This window comes from Oncorhynchus clarkii, chromosome 27 (assembly GCF_045791955.1).
Source record: "Oncorhynchus clarkii lewisi isolate Uvic-CL-2024 chromosome 27, UVic_Ocla_1.0, whole genome shotgun sequence".
Taxonomy (NCBI): Eukaryota; Metazoa; Chordata; class Actinopteri; order Salmoniformes; family Salmonidae; genus Oncorhynchus; species Oncorhynchus clarkii.
Genome location: NC_092173.1, coordinates 29,501,095 through 29,517,557, shown reverse-complemented (window position 1 = coordinate 29,517,557; position 16,463 = coordinate 29,501,095). Strand labels below are relative to the sequence as shown.

Here is a 16,463-nt window from a genome sequence, read left to right as displayed (position 1 = left end):
AGGATAGATTTATGGTCAGATTTGCCCAATGGGGGATGAGGGAGCTGTATGCGTTGTATGCGTCTATGTGTGGAGTAACGGTGGTCCAGCGAATTTTTTTTTCCATGGTAAGATGGTTTTATGTTTCCCTGTATTAAAGTCCTCGGCTACTAAGAGCGCCGCCTCTGGGTGAGCGTTGTCTTGTTGGCTTATAGTGGAATACAGCTCATTCAGTGCGGTCTTAGTGCCAGCATCAGTCTGTGGTGGTATGTAGACAGTTACAAAAAATGCAGATGAAAACTCTCTAGGTAGATAGTGTGGTCTACAGCTTATCATTAAAACCTTGAGACTTTCTTAGATATCGTGCACCAGTTGTTATTTACAAAAATACATAGTCTGCTGCCCTTTGTCTTACCAGACGCCTCTATTCTGTCCTGCCGATACAGCGTATAACCAGCCATCTGTATGTTGATATTGTCGTCGTTCAGCCAGGACCCCGTGAAGCATAAGTTATTTGTTTGGAATGTCCCGTTGGTAGTTTAATCTTCCGCGTAGGTCATCGATTTTATTTTCCAAAGATTGCACGTTTGCTAGCACAATGGAAGGAAGTGGGGGTTTATTCAATCGCCTACGAATTCTCAGAAGGCAGCCCAACCTCTGGCCCCCTTTTCTCCTCCTCCTCCTCATGCAAATGACGGGATCTGGGCCTGTTCCCAGGAAAGCAGTATATCATTGACGTTGTGGTGCTCGTCGGACTCTGCCAGTCCGTGGTGAATAATTGCAGTTTGGATGTCCAGAAGTTATTTTCGGTCATAAGAGACGGTAGCAGCAACATTATGTACAAAATAAGTTACAAAATATGTAAGAAGCAACGCAAAAAAACACAATTCATTAGGAATACGTAAAACATCAGCCTTGTTCTCCGCCGCCATCTTGCAGACTTAGCACCTCTGTTCAGAGTGCCAGCCGTAATTTATAAACCGATTTCTACATGTAGAATCACACGAAAATATTGGCAGTCAGACGGTGGGTGGGTGGTCCCTAAAACTAATGTTGAACGAACGTCAAATGAGCGGCATATTGACATTTGTTGTAGTGGGTGCGCTCTTACACTCTCACACCCATCTCCTATCCGCCACAGCTCAAACTATATTGAAGAGGACAGAGGCCCAGATTAGTATCAAACACCAGATTTTTTGGTATGTGTGCCCTCACACACTGGCCACAGGGGTCAAGAGAAGACTCACAACATCCATACAGAGAGACATTACTTCACTCACAGGATGGAGAGACTGACACACACCAGCAGCACATAGGCTCAGAAGTGTGTGCATGCGCGTTGCTAATGCTATTGACATGTGACTGCAGACATCTTGGTAATGAAGTTGAGATCAGCAGGAGAGAATGTCACTCCTTTTCCATTCAATGTTTGTCATCTAATTGTCTGCCTTGATGTTTCTCCCCCCAGGGGTCATAAGATGACGAGTAGCTTCCCTCAGACGAGACAAGCCACTTAACCCATCTTTAGCACTATCTCCGTCAGCAAGTGTCTGCATGTCATACAACACAGTGCGATCAGTGAGTCTCAGTGGGCCTCATTGCGTTATGCTTTGTGGTAAATAGGACTCTTCATTCCAGCACAAATGGCACCATGAGTCATTTATAAACTTATAAATGAATTAATATGTAATCAAATCACATTTTATTGGTCACATACACGTGTTTAGCAGATGTTATTGCGGATGTGGCGAAATGCTTGTGTTTCTGGTGCCAACAGTGCAGTAATATCTAACAAGTATTGTCTAACAATTTCACAATGTACACAAATCTAATGTAAATGGAAGACGTAGCTTTAATTTGTATAGCGAGAGAAATGAGGTTTGAAACACACTGGCACATGTGTATTGCTTCGCACAGACAGTAGTTTCAGTGTTTGTTATGTGGTTATTAAATCTTGCCTCCTCTGCCTCGCCTCCTCTGCCTCGCCTCCTCTGCCTCGCCCTGGTGTTTGGGTTGAATGTGACCACTTCCCGCCATTGTGTCCCAGCAGCAGCTCAGCTCTCTCAGGGAGTTGCAGGTTGCCAGTTAAGTGTTCTCTCTCTCTGTTCTCTATAAGTGGAGTGGGTCTCTTTCCTCAAACAGGGAGGGAGTATTTGAAACTACATTTTGGAACAGGTGGAAACAGATGAAGTCGGTGGGTTTATGGGAAATGTAGTGGCAGGGTGAATGTTCCAGAGATAGTTATGTAAAATCTGTGGCACGGTAACTGACTGTTTTGACATCTTTGTGGAATGATTTCTCATCTTTTTGGTCTTGTTTAGTCTCCACCAAGAGGAATGTTAGTGTTCCATCTAGAATATCCTTCCTTTTTAAGAACACACAAAGGCCTTTTCATTGTGTGCATGTGAGTGACCCCACGTTTGTCATGGTGTGTTTTGTTATACAATGTTTGGTCTTCTCTGTTCAGTATCTGGTAAGTGTGTGGTTGAGTGACTACGTTTCTGGGGTGGTGGGGCAGTCTCCTCTTGTTTGGTGTGTAGTTTGTGAACGTTCATGTCTGGTGCCCTTTGAGTGTGAGGCTGCTCAGATGTTCCCTCTTCTTCCAGAGGGCTGGTAGGAACCACAGGGCAACCGGAGGCTGTTTCAGACTGGTACATCTTTCTTTCGTGTCTTCCTCCCCTCCCCCTCTACTCTTCTGATGCATTGTTTTTAATTTGGGTAAAGGAAGCCTTTTGCAGCAGCCTGTCTGAGAGCTACATTTTCAATATGTGAGGAAAAGGCCTTTAAAAAATGTTTTTGTTGTCTTTGCACAGCTGCTGTGTGTAACATGAGTTTGGGAAAGTGAGAATATGTCATGATAAAGTCAAGTAATGTTTTCCTCTGTCTCTCCTCTAGTTGCGAGTTTCCTCTGACAGTGGACTGAGTGTCTCTGTGAGCGTCTCTCAACCTGGGACGACTGCTCTTCTGGCTACTCCTCTGACAGTGGACTGAGTGTCTCTGTGAGCGTCTCTCAACCTGGGACGACTGCTCTTCTGGCTACTCCTCTGACAGTGGACTGAGTGTCTCTGTGAGCGTCTCTCAACCTGGGACGACTGCTCTTCTGGCTACTCCTCTGACAGTGGACTGAGTGTCTCTGTGAGCGTCTCTCAACCTGGGACGACTGCTCTTCTGGCTACAGCGTCCATGAGGTAACGGCGGGAAGCCCCATACTACCCTCGCTCCATCCCCCTCTCCCTCCATCCCCCTCTGCAGCGATGGGTCAGAAGATCTCAGGCAGCATCAAGTCAGTGGACGCACGGGGTGAGCCTTCATACCGGCCGGTCCGCCGTGAACTGCGGGGTCCAGACTTCTGCCGGCCTCCTCGTTTGGACCTGCTTCTGGACATGCCCCCTGCGACCTCTGACCTGCAGCTCCACCACGCCTGGAACCCCGAAGACCGCTCGCTCAATGTCTTTGTCAAGGAGGACGACAAGCTGACCTTCCACCGCCACCCGGTGGCCCAGAGCACCGACTGCATCCGCGGCCAGGTGGGCTACACACGGGGGCTCCATGTCTGGCGGATCCACTGGCCGGTGAGACAACGAGGAACACACGCTGTCGTAGGGGTGGGCACGGCTGACGCTCTTCTACACTCTGTGGGTTACACAGCCCTGGTGGGTTCGGACTGTGAGTCGTGGGGTTGGGACTTGGGCCGGAACAGACTCTACCATGACAGTAAGAACCGTCCGGCCTCCACCTCGGCACCAACATACCCGTGTTTCCTGGAGGCAGACGAGTCGTTTGTTCTGCCAGATGCCCTGCTGGTGGTGCTGGACATGGACGAGGGCTCACTCAGCTTCATGGTGGACGGCCAGTACCTGGGCGTGGCCTTCAGAGGGTTAAAGGGCAAGAGGCTGTACCCCATCGTCAGCGCCGTGTGGGGACACTGTGAGGTCTCCATCCGCTACGTCAATGGACTGGATCGTAAGTCAATGCCCTTATGCCTTGACAGTGGGAAACCTCTCTCTCTCTGGCTGTTTTGCCTTCTGTTTGTTCTGTCTACATTTATATTGTGAGGTTTGCTGTAGTCTGTGCTGTGGTTTTGCATACCTCAGTCAGCATAGCATACTCCGACAAGGCTATGTATTCTCTAATATTGTAGCTCAAAGCAACTATAATATCAGCAAGTCAATGCTGCATTATACCTTGAGGGCGCTCACTTTCCTTTCTCTCTTGTTTAGAAAACAATAAAGCACAATGTCAAAACCCAGTGACTCATACACCCATACTCTCCCCATCTCTGAATATAAAACCAAGTTGGAGCGCTCGCTTTTCATTGTTTACTGTGTTGATGAGGGGAGGCAGGCGGGACGAGGGAGGCGTCTGTAGGAAATGTTGAACAGCACAATTATATTGTGTTTGGAGCTGGGGCTTATTTTAGAAGTGCTGAGGCAGCCTCTCGCCCAGGGGAGATTTCTGATGAATCGACATGCGCAGAGCACATGAATATGACCAGTGGGAGGGGTGGAAAGATGGAGGGACAGAGCTGGAGGAAGAAAAGAGAATGGGGGAAAGGGAGGGAGTGGTTAAGGTTAATAATTGTAAATTAAACTCATAGTGATTTTTATTACAATTTCATAGCACTTTAAGCAACAACAAAACAAAATAATGCAATTTTGTAAAACAGGAGATGGACTGTCATGGCAGGCAGGGTAGTTAGTTAATGGCTTGCATAGTCGGTGCCAGGAGGAAGGCTAGAGTAGAGGCAGTTCAGAGATGAAATGGAGGGAGGTCACATCCAGGGGGTTTCAGATTGGTCCAGAGCCGTTCATCAGGGCGCCCTTGCTGTCGCTGATGCAGCGCTTCTCAGTAGTACTCTCTGAAGTCAGACTCCATGGGTAGAACCCCTCCACTACCGATGTGTAGTACCCACCTGGGTAAAGCTATGACACTCAGGAAGGTGTCAGAGAAGCACACTGCACATCAGTCCAGAATAGTCCTCCTTGACGCTAACCACTGGAGACAACTACTGAAAAAGGTTGAAGGAGAAAGACATTTGGATTTAATCATCTGTGTGTCTGTCAGTCAGTCATGGGTTTTGGACATAATGGACTGGAGACTATGAGGCTGTGTGTTGACAGACAGTAAGTGACCGTTTCCTCACTATGTTAGTCCCAGAGACTCTGTCTGAATAATACTGTAGTAGTGACAGCCTGAGCATGGAGATGCTGTATACCAGTGGTGGCTTACCTTCCTCCTGCAGACCTACTGGATACTGAGATTCTACCAATCAGCTGCTCATCAGGACCTAGATTAGCTGCATCAGCTGTGTTGGAGCTAGAGTTGGCCACTGGTCTCTGTCAATCTATAGCCTCCAGTACACTAATCAGTGGCATGTCAGTACAGCGAGACTAGCTGATAGTGTTTTATACTTCAGGCTGCCTGGGTCGACTGTATACAGTTCTGTGTGTAGTGACTGCCTCAGCTACTGTGGAGAGAAAGTGGGGGAGGGCCTGCTGGTGTGTGTTTCTCGGCTCTGATCTATAAAAAGATGTCTTTACCCATAGTAAGCTTACCCATAAGCTCTATCCTCAGTCAACCCCCCCCCCCCCCCTTAGACGGTCAGACATTAACTACTAATTTTCATGGCCGCAAGCCAGGTGTTTGTGTAAGTTCACGGAAGGGAGCCAGGAGTGGAGTAATTCTGGAGGCAGTCCCAGTGTGGCGCAGAGCTCAATGTCTCGCCTTGCGAAGGAAGGTGTGTGTGTATTGTGCCCCATACAGTCACCCTCTGTTGCATGGTTTTCTTGTCTCTATCTCACAGACCAACACACTGGGATGTTTGTGTGGAACTTGTGACATTAATGCATTATTCTATAGCCCATTAGAACACACGCCCTATTCTTCATCAACTGGTTTACTTTCAAGAGGACAAAGAAGGGGTTTTAGTGTTGGTTTATTATAGGGCATGGGGTTGTCTCACTCTCCCCCTTCTATTTCTCTCTACCCTTTTTCTCAATTTCCCTCACAATATCCCTCTATTTCTCCAGCTCTCTCTCCCCTCTGCTGTGTTTTCCCAAACTAAATGAAGATGGAGGAAAGTTAAGGGAATGAAGTTTTATAATGTAAGAGAAGCTAATGGAAGCAGCTTCTGAAGCATAACTCTGTCCACCCCATGTCCTTGCTTTGTCACAACTCTGTAGCCTCATTATGTAGGAATCCTGTGTGTGTCATCTTCTCTCTACACTGATGTTAATAGTATTTATTTGTTCTGTAGGAATGCTCCAGAGGAACGCATGGTATATTATAAATTGGGTAGTTTGGGTACTGGATGCTATTATGGCTGAAACAGCACTTCAGCCAGAGGTATATCAGACAATAAACCACTGGTCTCATGCATGAATTCTATTTATCTTAGTAATCAGTTTATAATAGTAATAAGGCACATCAGGGGTGTCTGAGAACAGCCCTTACCACACCCCCTCTGGCCTTATTGCTTAATTATGCTTTGGAAATGGGGCACACGCACAGGAACATGCAGACAGTAATATGAGTATGCATACACTGAGATGCCAGGCATTGGCTTGTATTCCCCAAGGTAGCTTCTCCATGTTTCTGTTTTAGACGCACTGTGGTAAAGGAGTCTTCTCTTTCTCTTGCAATAAAATCATGTGAAGAGAGAGATTTCCCTCCACTTTTCCATCACTTTCTCTAATTGTCCCTTAACACAGTTCATGCAATTCTCTGATCCTGTCTTTCTCAGCGAACACATAGTTTCTTCTCCACACGACTTTCACACTGATAGAAGCTTTATTGATTTCTTTAGTGTTTCTGTTGCTCCATAAAGCCTGTAAATAGAAAACAATAGGAGAGGTGGGGATCAGGCTGTCCTGCTAGCTATATTCTAATAGCACTGTTCTTCACATACCAAAATGGCACAACACTACAGCCATAGGGAGGCTACCAGCAGCCAAACTCATTCAGAGCTTAACAAGAGAATAACAAGAGGTGAGCACTTTGCAAAACCTCTGTTACAAATGCACACCATTTCATGCTGGCTCTTTCTCTCACTCGCTCTCTCCCCCGATATCTCTTTCTCACTCACTCCCACTCTTTCGTTTACCCTCAAATCCCTGCTTCAATATTTACACTTCTGATCATGTAGGGGAGTTGCCGAAGAAACCGTTTAGCTGAATGGGGAGAGGAGATGTTACAGCAAGTGCTGGCTTGGGGAGGGAGATTTAGGATGGGGATGGTGTGTTGTCTGGGACTGGATCATCTTGGTTGTGAATGGAGGCTCCTCTTGTTTGGAGCCATGAAACTCTGCTGTAAGTCTCCTGATAGTGTGGAGAATAGATTCACAGACAGTGAGTACGTTTACATGAACACTAATAATTAGATATTAAACTGATTATGTCAGCAGGCCGAGTATGGTAATAGTCACAAACACCTTACTCTGCTTATCTGAATTGGTTTAATGTCAAAATCGAGGTAAGCATACAGCGATTTTAAACACACATTTTATTTTGCGATCTTTAGAATGATTAGGACACGTAAACCGCTTAATCAGCGTTCCAGTGATGTTTGATCTGCACATGTGCCAGCACCGGGTATTGCAAGCCTCCCTCTTATTATGCACGAGTGAAGTGAGTTTAGAATAACAGAGTGTGCATCTTTAGAAATAGTTTTCAGATACAAACTTTATATGTCCCAACTCTGACTATAATAGGCTTCGCAAAAATAACATTGTCACTGTGGTAGAACGTTTATTTTCATTGGTGATTTACTGCTGTCAACAGGATTATTAGGGAAATAGTTATTCTTGCAAAGTATGTACACGTTTTAAACAAACTATTATATTAATCTGACTATCCACAATAATGGTGTTGTGTGCATATAACCGTACTCAATGTCTTGCAGAGGTATAGCAGGCTTTATTATGCTGAGGACCCGAGTGTATAGGGGCACTGCAGGGGTCAGTGGCTAAATGGACTGGATCATTTGCTTCTGTCTGGGGATCAGTGGCTAAATGGACTGGATCATTTGCTTCTGTCTGGGGATCAGTGGCTAAATGGACTGGATCATTTGCTTCTGTCTGGGGATCAGTGGCTAAATGGACTGGATCATTTGCTTCTGTCTGGGGATCAGTGGCTAAATGGACTGGATCATTTGCTTCTGTCTGGGGATCAGTGGCTAAATGGACTGGATCATTTGCTTCTGTCTGGGGATCAGTGGCTAAACGGACTGGATCATTTGCTTCTGTCTGGGGATCAGTGGCTAAATGGACTGGATCATTTGCTTCTGTCTGGGGATCAGTGGCTAAATGGACTGGATCATTTGCTTCTGTCTGGGGATCAGTGGCTAAATTGACTGGATCATTTGCTTCTGTCTGGGGATCAGTGGCTAAATGGACTGGATCATTTGCTTCTGTCTGGGGATCAGTGGCTAAATGGACTGGATCATTTGCTTCTGTCTGGGGATCAGTGGCTAAATGGACTGGATCATTTGCTTCTGTCTGGGGATCAGTGGCTAAATGGACTGGATCATTTGCTTCTGTCTGGGGATCAGTGGCTAAATGGACTGGATCATTTGCTTCTGTCTGGGGATCAGTGGCTAAACGGACTGGATCATTTGCTTCTGTCTGGGGATCAGTGGCTGGGACATTTGGTTCTGTCTGATAATAAAGCGCTAACGGACGACTGGTGTCCGTTAGTTCAGTGAGCAATTGGATTCAGCTGAAGTCAGCGATTCAATTTGGACGCTGACATTTCCAATTTGAGAGAGGCTGAGGCTTGCCCTTTCTCTTGCTCTCTCTCTTCCTCACTGCTGTTTCCATTCGTTATTTCTCACACTCTCCTTGTGATGTCCTTTCTCTCTCTCTCCCTGTGATGTGTTCGTTCTCTCTCCCCCTGTGATGTTCTGTCTGTCCTGTCTGTCTGATGGGCGCTCACTCACTCTCCCTGTGATGTGCTCTTGGGGATTGGTCACTGTTGTACGTTCTTTGCCATGCTTACTTACTGGAAAAATCAATCACGCAGGATGAGCTGCTCATTTTATGCATTGACGTCACACACGTCTTGTCACAAGATTGTCATTTTATACATTTGTGTGACACACACACACTACTTGCCATAATAAGTCAGTCTTTTCATATATTTTACATCTGACACACACACGCTCCCACTCCCAATCATGAGGTGGAATCATTGGAACTGGTGCACAGTTTGAGATGTTATCCATCTCCACTGGCACAGTTCTCCATATTGATTAGATAAGCTCTGAGTCTGGAATCAACAAGTCCATACTGAATATCCTGACAGCAGGTCAATTGGCATCTCTCCTGGTTGCACGCAAAGACTGTGAGTCTGAGAGGAAATGAGAGATGGATTCGAAACAAAGATGGGGAGAGCGCGAGAAGACAGCAGGATCAAGATACGTGTGTGGACACCCCTTCAAATTAGCAGATTCGGGTAGTTCAGCCACACCTGTTGCTGACGGGTGTATAAAATCGAGCACACAGGCATGCAATCACCAAGGTCAAACATTGGCAGTAGAACGGCCTTACTGAAGAGCTCAGTGACTTTCAACGTGGCACCGTCATAGGATGCCACCTTTCCAACAAGTCAGTCCGTCAAATTTCTGGCCTGTTAGAGCTTCCCTGATCAACTGTGCTGCTATTTTGAATCGGAAATGTCTGAGCAACAACAAGAACTGTTCGTCGGGAGCTTCGGGAAATGGGTTTTTATGGCCGAGCAGCTGCACACAAGCCTAAGATCACCAAGTGTCGGCTGGAGTGGTGTAAAGCTTGCCGCCATTGGACTCTGGAGCAGTGGAAACGCATTCTCTGGAGTGATGAATCATGCTTCACCATCTGGCAGTTTGATGGGTAAATCTGGGTTTGGCGGATGCCAGGGGATCGCTACGTACCCCAATGCGTAGTGCCAACTTTAAAGTTTGGAATAATCATCTGGGGCCGTTTTTCATGGTTTGGGCTAGGCCCCTTAGTTCCAGTGAAGGGAAATCTTAATGCTACAGCATACAATGACATTCTAGATGATTCTGTGCTTCCAACTTTGGTAACAGTTAGGGGAAGGCCCTTTCCTGTTTTAGCATGACAATGCCCCCGTGCACAAAGTGAGGTCCATATAGAAATGGTTTGTTGAGATCTGTGTGGAAGACTGGCCTGCACAGAGCCCTGACCTCAACCCCATCGAACACATGTGCGTTGAATTGGAACGCCGACTGAAAGCCAGGCCTAATCATCCAACATCAGTGCCCTACCTCTGTTTCCACCTGAGTGCATGTCTACATACAGGCCTAGAGCATGCTCCCGATTGTCCCAGAACGAGAGCCCTGGACTATGCCTGAATCAGACAGACCCAGACCTGCTTTACTGACACAAACCTGTATCTCACCATTATTAACCGAGCAGTGGGGGAGAGGGGGACTGAGTCAGGGGAGAGAAAGATGGATGGATGGACATAAACGGGATAGGAGGAGAGGGCTGGAGATGAGTGGCTTGCTTGATATTACTTTCTAGTCCCTTTAACTGAACCACTTCCAGCTAATTTGCTTCCATTAATACTTAATATCACCCTGTCCTGTTTGCTTTCATCCCATGTTTTGAAGTGTAATATGGGTTTTTATGAACCCACATGGCATGCAGTTCAGCAAGCCGAGGCAGACATGCTTCTGCATAGAATACTGACCAACATGTAGCTGTTATTCTCCCCTACCTCTCCCTTTTCTGTCTCTTTCTTTGTGAAGACTATTTCAAGGTAATCATGATACCCAAGAGATACGCACCATACAGGTTTCTCCATGCTCATATACGAGTCCTCAACCTGCAAACACACCTACATTCACCGGAGCAGTGTGGAGTCTGATAGCTCAGCCAGACTGTTGATTGACAGCAGACATTAACAGACTCCTGCTCAGATTCCCGCTGTTTGATGGGACCACTTGTCGCTGGTGGCAACGCAGGGAGAGGGCGCACCAGCTGGACGATTGGACAGTTTCCAGGAAGCAGCAGCAGCAGCATCATAATTATGATCCCTCCTATGCAATTCCCATAGCTCCACTGAATAACATGCTATGTTACTGTTCCTCTCAATTGACTCAACTATGGCTCTCCATGTTAATAGGCTTGCCTTGTTTGTGTGTGTGTTCCTGACACACGGCTACAGTGAGATGATCGTCTTCCTTTAGTAAGCCTAGGTAATGACACACCAGTGTGTGAACCATGTGTGTGCAGGTGGTGAGAGCTACCTTTCATTACTGAGTTCAGAGGTCACCTAACATATCCAGGCTCTCTAACAGGAATTGTAGATTTTACATCCTCCAGGTGGTGCCCAACTGTCTTACGCCCTATGACTGTCTTACGCCCATATAACCATGGAGTCAGACAAACAGAAGAAACATGCAGACAGGAGATTCCATCCATCCATCCATCTCCCACAATCCCTCTGCGCAGCAAGTGAGGTGTAGGCTGTGACCATGTGACCTGTTTAGCCCATTAGTGAGTCAGATAGGCAGGCCGGATCCTGGAAGTCGACATCTGGAAGTGCGTGTGTATTTGTCTGTGTGTGTCTATGTTTTACGGTAGTTTCTTGGAAGTTGAGTCAATCATCACTTTGCACGTTTCTTTTGGATCTTTGTTAGTTTTAAGAACATTCATTATATGGTGAAATAGATCATGTCAAAAGCCAGCCTGCCAACAAGCCTGCTTTTGTATCACATCCTTCCTATGGAAACAAGCCTGCTTTTGTATCACATCCTTCCTATGGAAACAAGCCTGCTTTTGTATCACATCCTTCCTATGGAAACAAGCCTGCTTTTGTATCACATCCTTCCTATGGAAACAAGCCTGCTTTTGTATCACATCCTTTCTATGGAAACAAGCCTGCTTTTGTATCACATCCTTCCTATGGAAGCAAGCCTGCTTTTGTATCACATCCTTCCTATGGAAGCAAGCCTGCTTTTGTATCACATCCTTCCTATGGAAGCAAGCCTGCTTTTGTATCACATCCTTCCTATGGAAACAAGCCTGCTTTTGTATCACATCCTTCCTATGGAAGCAAGCCTGCTTTTGTATCACATCCTTCCTATGGAAGCAAGCCTGCTTTTGTATCACATCCTTCCTATGGAAGCAAGCCTGCTTTTGTATCACATCCTTCCTATGGAAGCAAGCCTGCTTTTGTATCACATCCTTCCTATGGAAACAAGCCTGCTTTTGTATCACATCCTTCCTATGGAAACAAGCCTGCTTTTGTATCACATCCTTCCTATAGAAACATCTTAGTGTATAATACAGGAGAGTCCAATGTCAGTTTGTGTCTAATATATTTTGCTGTGTGTTGTCTAGTGGTCACGTAGCTACAAGGGCACCAGTCCATTTAGAGGATTCCCTAGGGTCCCCCTTGACACCACCCACTCTGTCTATTCCAAGCCATGTGGCCAGTGACTCAGCAGATTGTGTATGTGTACTTTAGTGAGGGAGACTGTGTGTGGTGAGCTCCTGAGCATCACCTTCACACAGTGCTCAGGAGTGTCTGCTCTGTAAGTCCAGCACAAACAGATGGTCACGGCAGGTGGACCAGTCAAGTTGACGTCCGTGAAGGGCACTCTCATTATCAAAGTTTCTCAGTGTGGGAAGATCTCTGACACAAACAAATGCACTTAAAAGCCCTTCTGAGAATGATATCATATTGCTTAGTCTACACCAATATTAAATGCACTCATTGCCATTCCTTCTGAAATAGCATCTATTAAATCTGTGTGAACATTCCTTTTTTAATGTCCTCTTCTCTCCTGTCTGTCACAGCGGAGCCCCTCCCCCTGATGGACCTGTGCAGGCGAGTGGCCAGGCTGGCTCTGGGGCGGGACCGACTCAACCAGATAGACACCCTCCCTCTGCCAGAGACCCTCAAGAACTACCTCCAGTACCAGTGACCCCACACACTCACCAGGACAACGAACGACTGACTGCTTGACGGCAGCTACATTTCACTACAGTCAACCCCCAAAAATGAAACCCTGACCCATTGGACATCTACTCAGGATAATTATGATGGTCTGGAGGAAGCCTATGAAGGAGTTCCGAGTTTCTTTTTAGGATTTGTCTGTTTTTTATTTTTTATTTTTTTTATTTGCTCACTGCTGTGATGGTTGATGGAAAGGAGGGGGGTGGGCTTGAGACTGGACTGTAGCAGAAGTGTTGGGCTATGATGCTGACTTCTCATTGGGTATATGGGTCTGTAGTGCTTCTAGAATATGTGCCTGGAGGAACAGGGCGTTTGGGGATGATGCATATAGACATCATACATAGTTACTGTACATCTATACAGATTCTCTGGAAGGCTCTCGGAACATCTAGATTTATATTTAGACCCTATAGCAGGCTCCACTGAGACTCACCAGCCCCTAGCCACAGGGAGTTAGAGATTTATATTTAGACCCTATAGCAGGCTCCACTGAGACTCACCAGCCCCTAGCCACAGGGAGTTAGATATTTATATTTAGACCCTATAGCAGGCTCCACTGAGACTCACCAGCCCCTAGCCACAGGGAGTTAGATATTTATATTTAGACCCTGTAGCAGGCTCCACTGAGACTCACCAGCCCCTAGCCACAGGGAGTTAGATATTTAAATTTAGACCCTATAGCAGGCTCCACTGAGACTCACCAGCCCCTAGCCACAGGGAGTTAGATATTTATATTTAGACCCTATAGCAGGCTCCACTGAGACTCACCAGCCCCTAGCCACAGGGAGTTAGATATTTATATTTAGACCCTATAGCAGGCTCCACTGAGACTCACCAGCCCCTAGCCACAGGGAGTTAGAGGATGGAAAACACACAGGCAGGCAAACATCCTTGAATGCATGCATGCATATGCAAACACTCGCTCATGCTCAGAGGGGCTGTTTTCAGTGTGAGTGGCGTGAGGTTTTATGCATGTGTGGGTTGGTGCGTGTCGGCCTTGCTCCGCAACAGGCAACCCGAGGCATCAGTCAGACCCACTCGGACTCCACTGAGTTTGGGGACACTGCAGCCCTGATATCTTTTAGTGCCCTGCTGCACTACACCTCCCTCTCAACTGGCAGTCTCTTTATTTTTCAGCGGATTTCATTGGATCCAGGCTTCCATTAGGTCTCTGTCTGGGTGAGTGACTGGGTCTGTGTCAAATGGCACCCTATTCCCTACATAGTGCACTACGTTTGATCAGGAGTAGTGCACTACGTTTGATCAGCCTGATCAGGCGTAGTGCACTACGTTTGATCAGCCTGATCAGGAGTAGTGCACTACGTCGGGATAGGGTGCCGTTGTGGACATACCCTGGGATGTTGTCAGTCAGTGTGTGTTAAAGCTGATTGAAGTTGATCAGAGGGCCAATCTGCTATTACTGTTTATGTGCCTGCGCAGAGAAAGCACACGACACCTCTGTCACAGGAGACTGTTTTAAAAAAATGTATATGCTGCTTTGTTTTTTCACTCCTCCTGTTCTTATCCCGATGGTGATATTCCTCTTTTAAATAAGTTCTCTTTTTATGAATGAGGCTTTTGTTTATTTCTATTGTATTAAGATCTATTTGCCGAACAGGAAGTGACCCGGTTGAGACAGGAAGTCTCGCTGAGAGAGACTGATCGAGGAATGTGCTGCAATGAGCATCTTTTTAAATGTGAATAAAAAAATACTGAACCCAACATACTGGTGTTTTTTCCCCAATTGGACCTACTGTCACCTCAGCGTGTCAGTGTCATCCAAATGAAGGGAAGTCGCAATGCTGCCCAGCACCATCACACACTAAGCCTTTGAACCAAAACTATAGTATTGAATTTCTCTAACTGTGATTTAAAATCTGATGCTGTAGTTGGCTGCATGTATTTGATATTTAGTCTCAGTAATGTTTTGTGAACCTGATGTCCCATGGGGCAGGTAGGCTGAACAAAGCCTGTTGCGTTCACAGTTCAGACAAAGCAGCTTTACTGTTCAAAAAACCCTTCATGGTTTACAGCATAAATCTGTCTTTGATCATACTGTAGAAAAATCACACCAGGACGAGTGCGTGCGCTTACCAGGACGAGAGCGCCAAGCAACAGCAAAGTGGTCATGATGAGATGATTTACCGCAAGTTGTGAGTGTTGTTGTAGGGAAGGAAAAATGTCCCTAAATGGTTACAATCATCCTCCCTCTAGGAAGGCTTGGTAAGGATGGTCTTGCGGGGCCATAGTTACCTGCCCATTACCAGAAGGGTACATAACTGGTGTTCTACCACATGGATCTTGAAGGCTTTTGTGCTGAAATTCAGGTTGAGAAGCGAGGATTTGAAGGAAAGGATGAGAACGGGTTTTGGGGCATGACGCCGGACACCACAATTCGTGAGGCTAAAACCAGGTATTGGACTATCGACTCCGTAATGAATTTACTCCCTCGCGGAAACGTAGGATCAAATCAGGATAAAAACTGAAGTTGTTTGACCTGTTTAAAAGGGGCTTATCCTTGATACAGCCTGTTTCTTGAGTGTGTTGTGGCAGCTGCACTGCTATGATTACAATTGAGCTCTAGTCTATCCAGTTGACTGGGGTATAATCTAACAACAGTGGCTATTGGCTCTCTCCTTTCTGTAATCTTCCCCCTCTCCCTACTCAATTCATTTCGCCCCACTACTCACCCTCTCCAAGCAGCTTTCCATCATCCATATTATTACTGTCTGCACTCTCCTCCTTTTTCTCATGCCTGTTCTTTCCATCACTTTCATAATGAAAGGTGTAATCTCTCCCCTCACCTGTCTATTCTACTGCATTCACACTCCATGATGTCCTATCAACATTCCTCCTTTACCTCCCTCTCATCCTGTAGTGAGTGACATGTGGGGGGGAGAATGTAGCGGTTGAAGGGCTGTTGTCTTGCATGGAGGGAAGATGAAATGTATACTCGTTTAGTTATTTTCTTCTGCAGAGCGTGGTGTAAAAGTTCTCTCTAAGGCAGATCCAATGAATGAGTGCTTGACTTCTCAAAGCTAAACTTCTCTTTACCTGTTGTTTAAAGATCATTAAAATAGGTCAGACTCCTCGTAGTCAGCCCTGTAGACAGGACACACCACAGGAGGTTGGTGGCACCTTAATTTAGGAGGACACGCTCATGGTAATTACTGGAATGGTATCCAGGTGTTTGATGCCATTCCATTTGCGCCGTTATGGACATTATTATGAGCCGTCCTCCACTGACACACAAATAGCCCTTTACTTACTGTAGGTAGCTGTCATTCACATTTTAAATAGCTGTGAATGTGGTGAGTGCAGGCATGGATTACAACTGTCAGAACCACTAACACGAGGTTGGCTGGATGGTACCTCGTCTTCCCAGAGCTGTGGTGTGGTCACAACACACTGGCCTGTGAATGGACCTGGGGGCTTGTCAATTAACTAAAGCAGAAAATCACATCTACTGAAGTAGTGTTAGTATGGACTGGGGAGAGAAGGACCATTGCCCTTTTCAACAAC

At 46.2% G+C, this 16,463-nt stretch overlaps 1 protein-coding gene across 5 annotated transcripts in view; it reads left to right on the top strand.

The window, feature by feature from the left end:
- The window catches only part of LOC139386006 (SPRY domain-containing SOCS box protein 4-like), a 44,766-nt gene extending 30,103 nt beyond the window's left edge, over positions 1-14,663 (top strand). Inside the window, exons 3-6 of one of the 5 annotated variants that reach the window (XM_071131330.1) lie at positions 1,448-1,557; positions 2,030-2,630; positions 2,875-3,942; positions 12,782-14,656. In XM_071131330.1, coding sequence (XP_070987431.1) covers positions 3,234-3,942; positions 12,782-12,909 — 837 coding nt within the window. In that variant the 5' untranslated portion in view covers positions 1,448-1,557; positions 2,030-2,630; positions 2,875-3,233 and the 3' untranslated portion in view covers positions 12,910-14,656. Of the gene's footprint in view, positions 1-1,043; positions 2,631-2,874; positions 3,943-12,781 lie in introns of those variants that run through there. The other 4 variants (XM_071131331.1, XM_071131329.1, XM_071131328.1 and 1 more) reach the window with 4 other exon arrangements.
- The last annotated feature ends 1,800 nt before the right edge of the window (positions 14,664-16,463 follow it).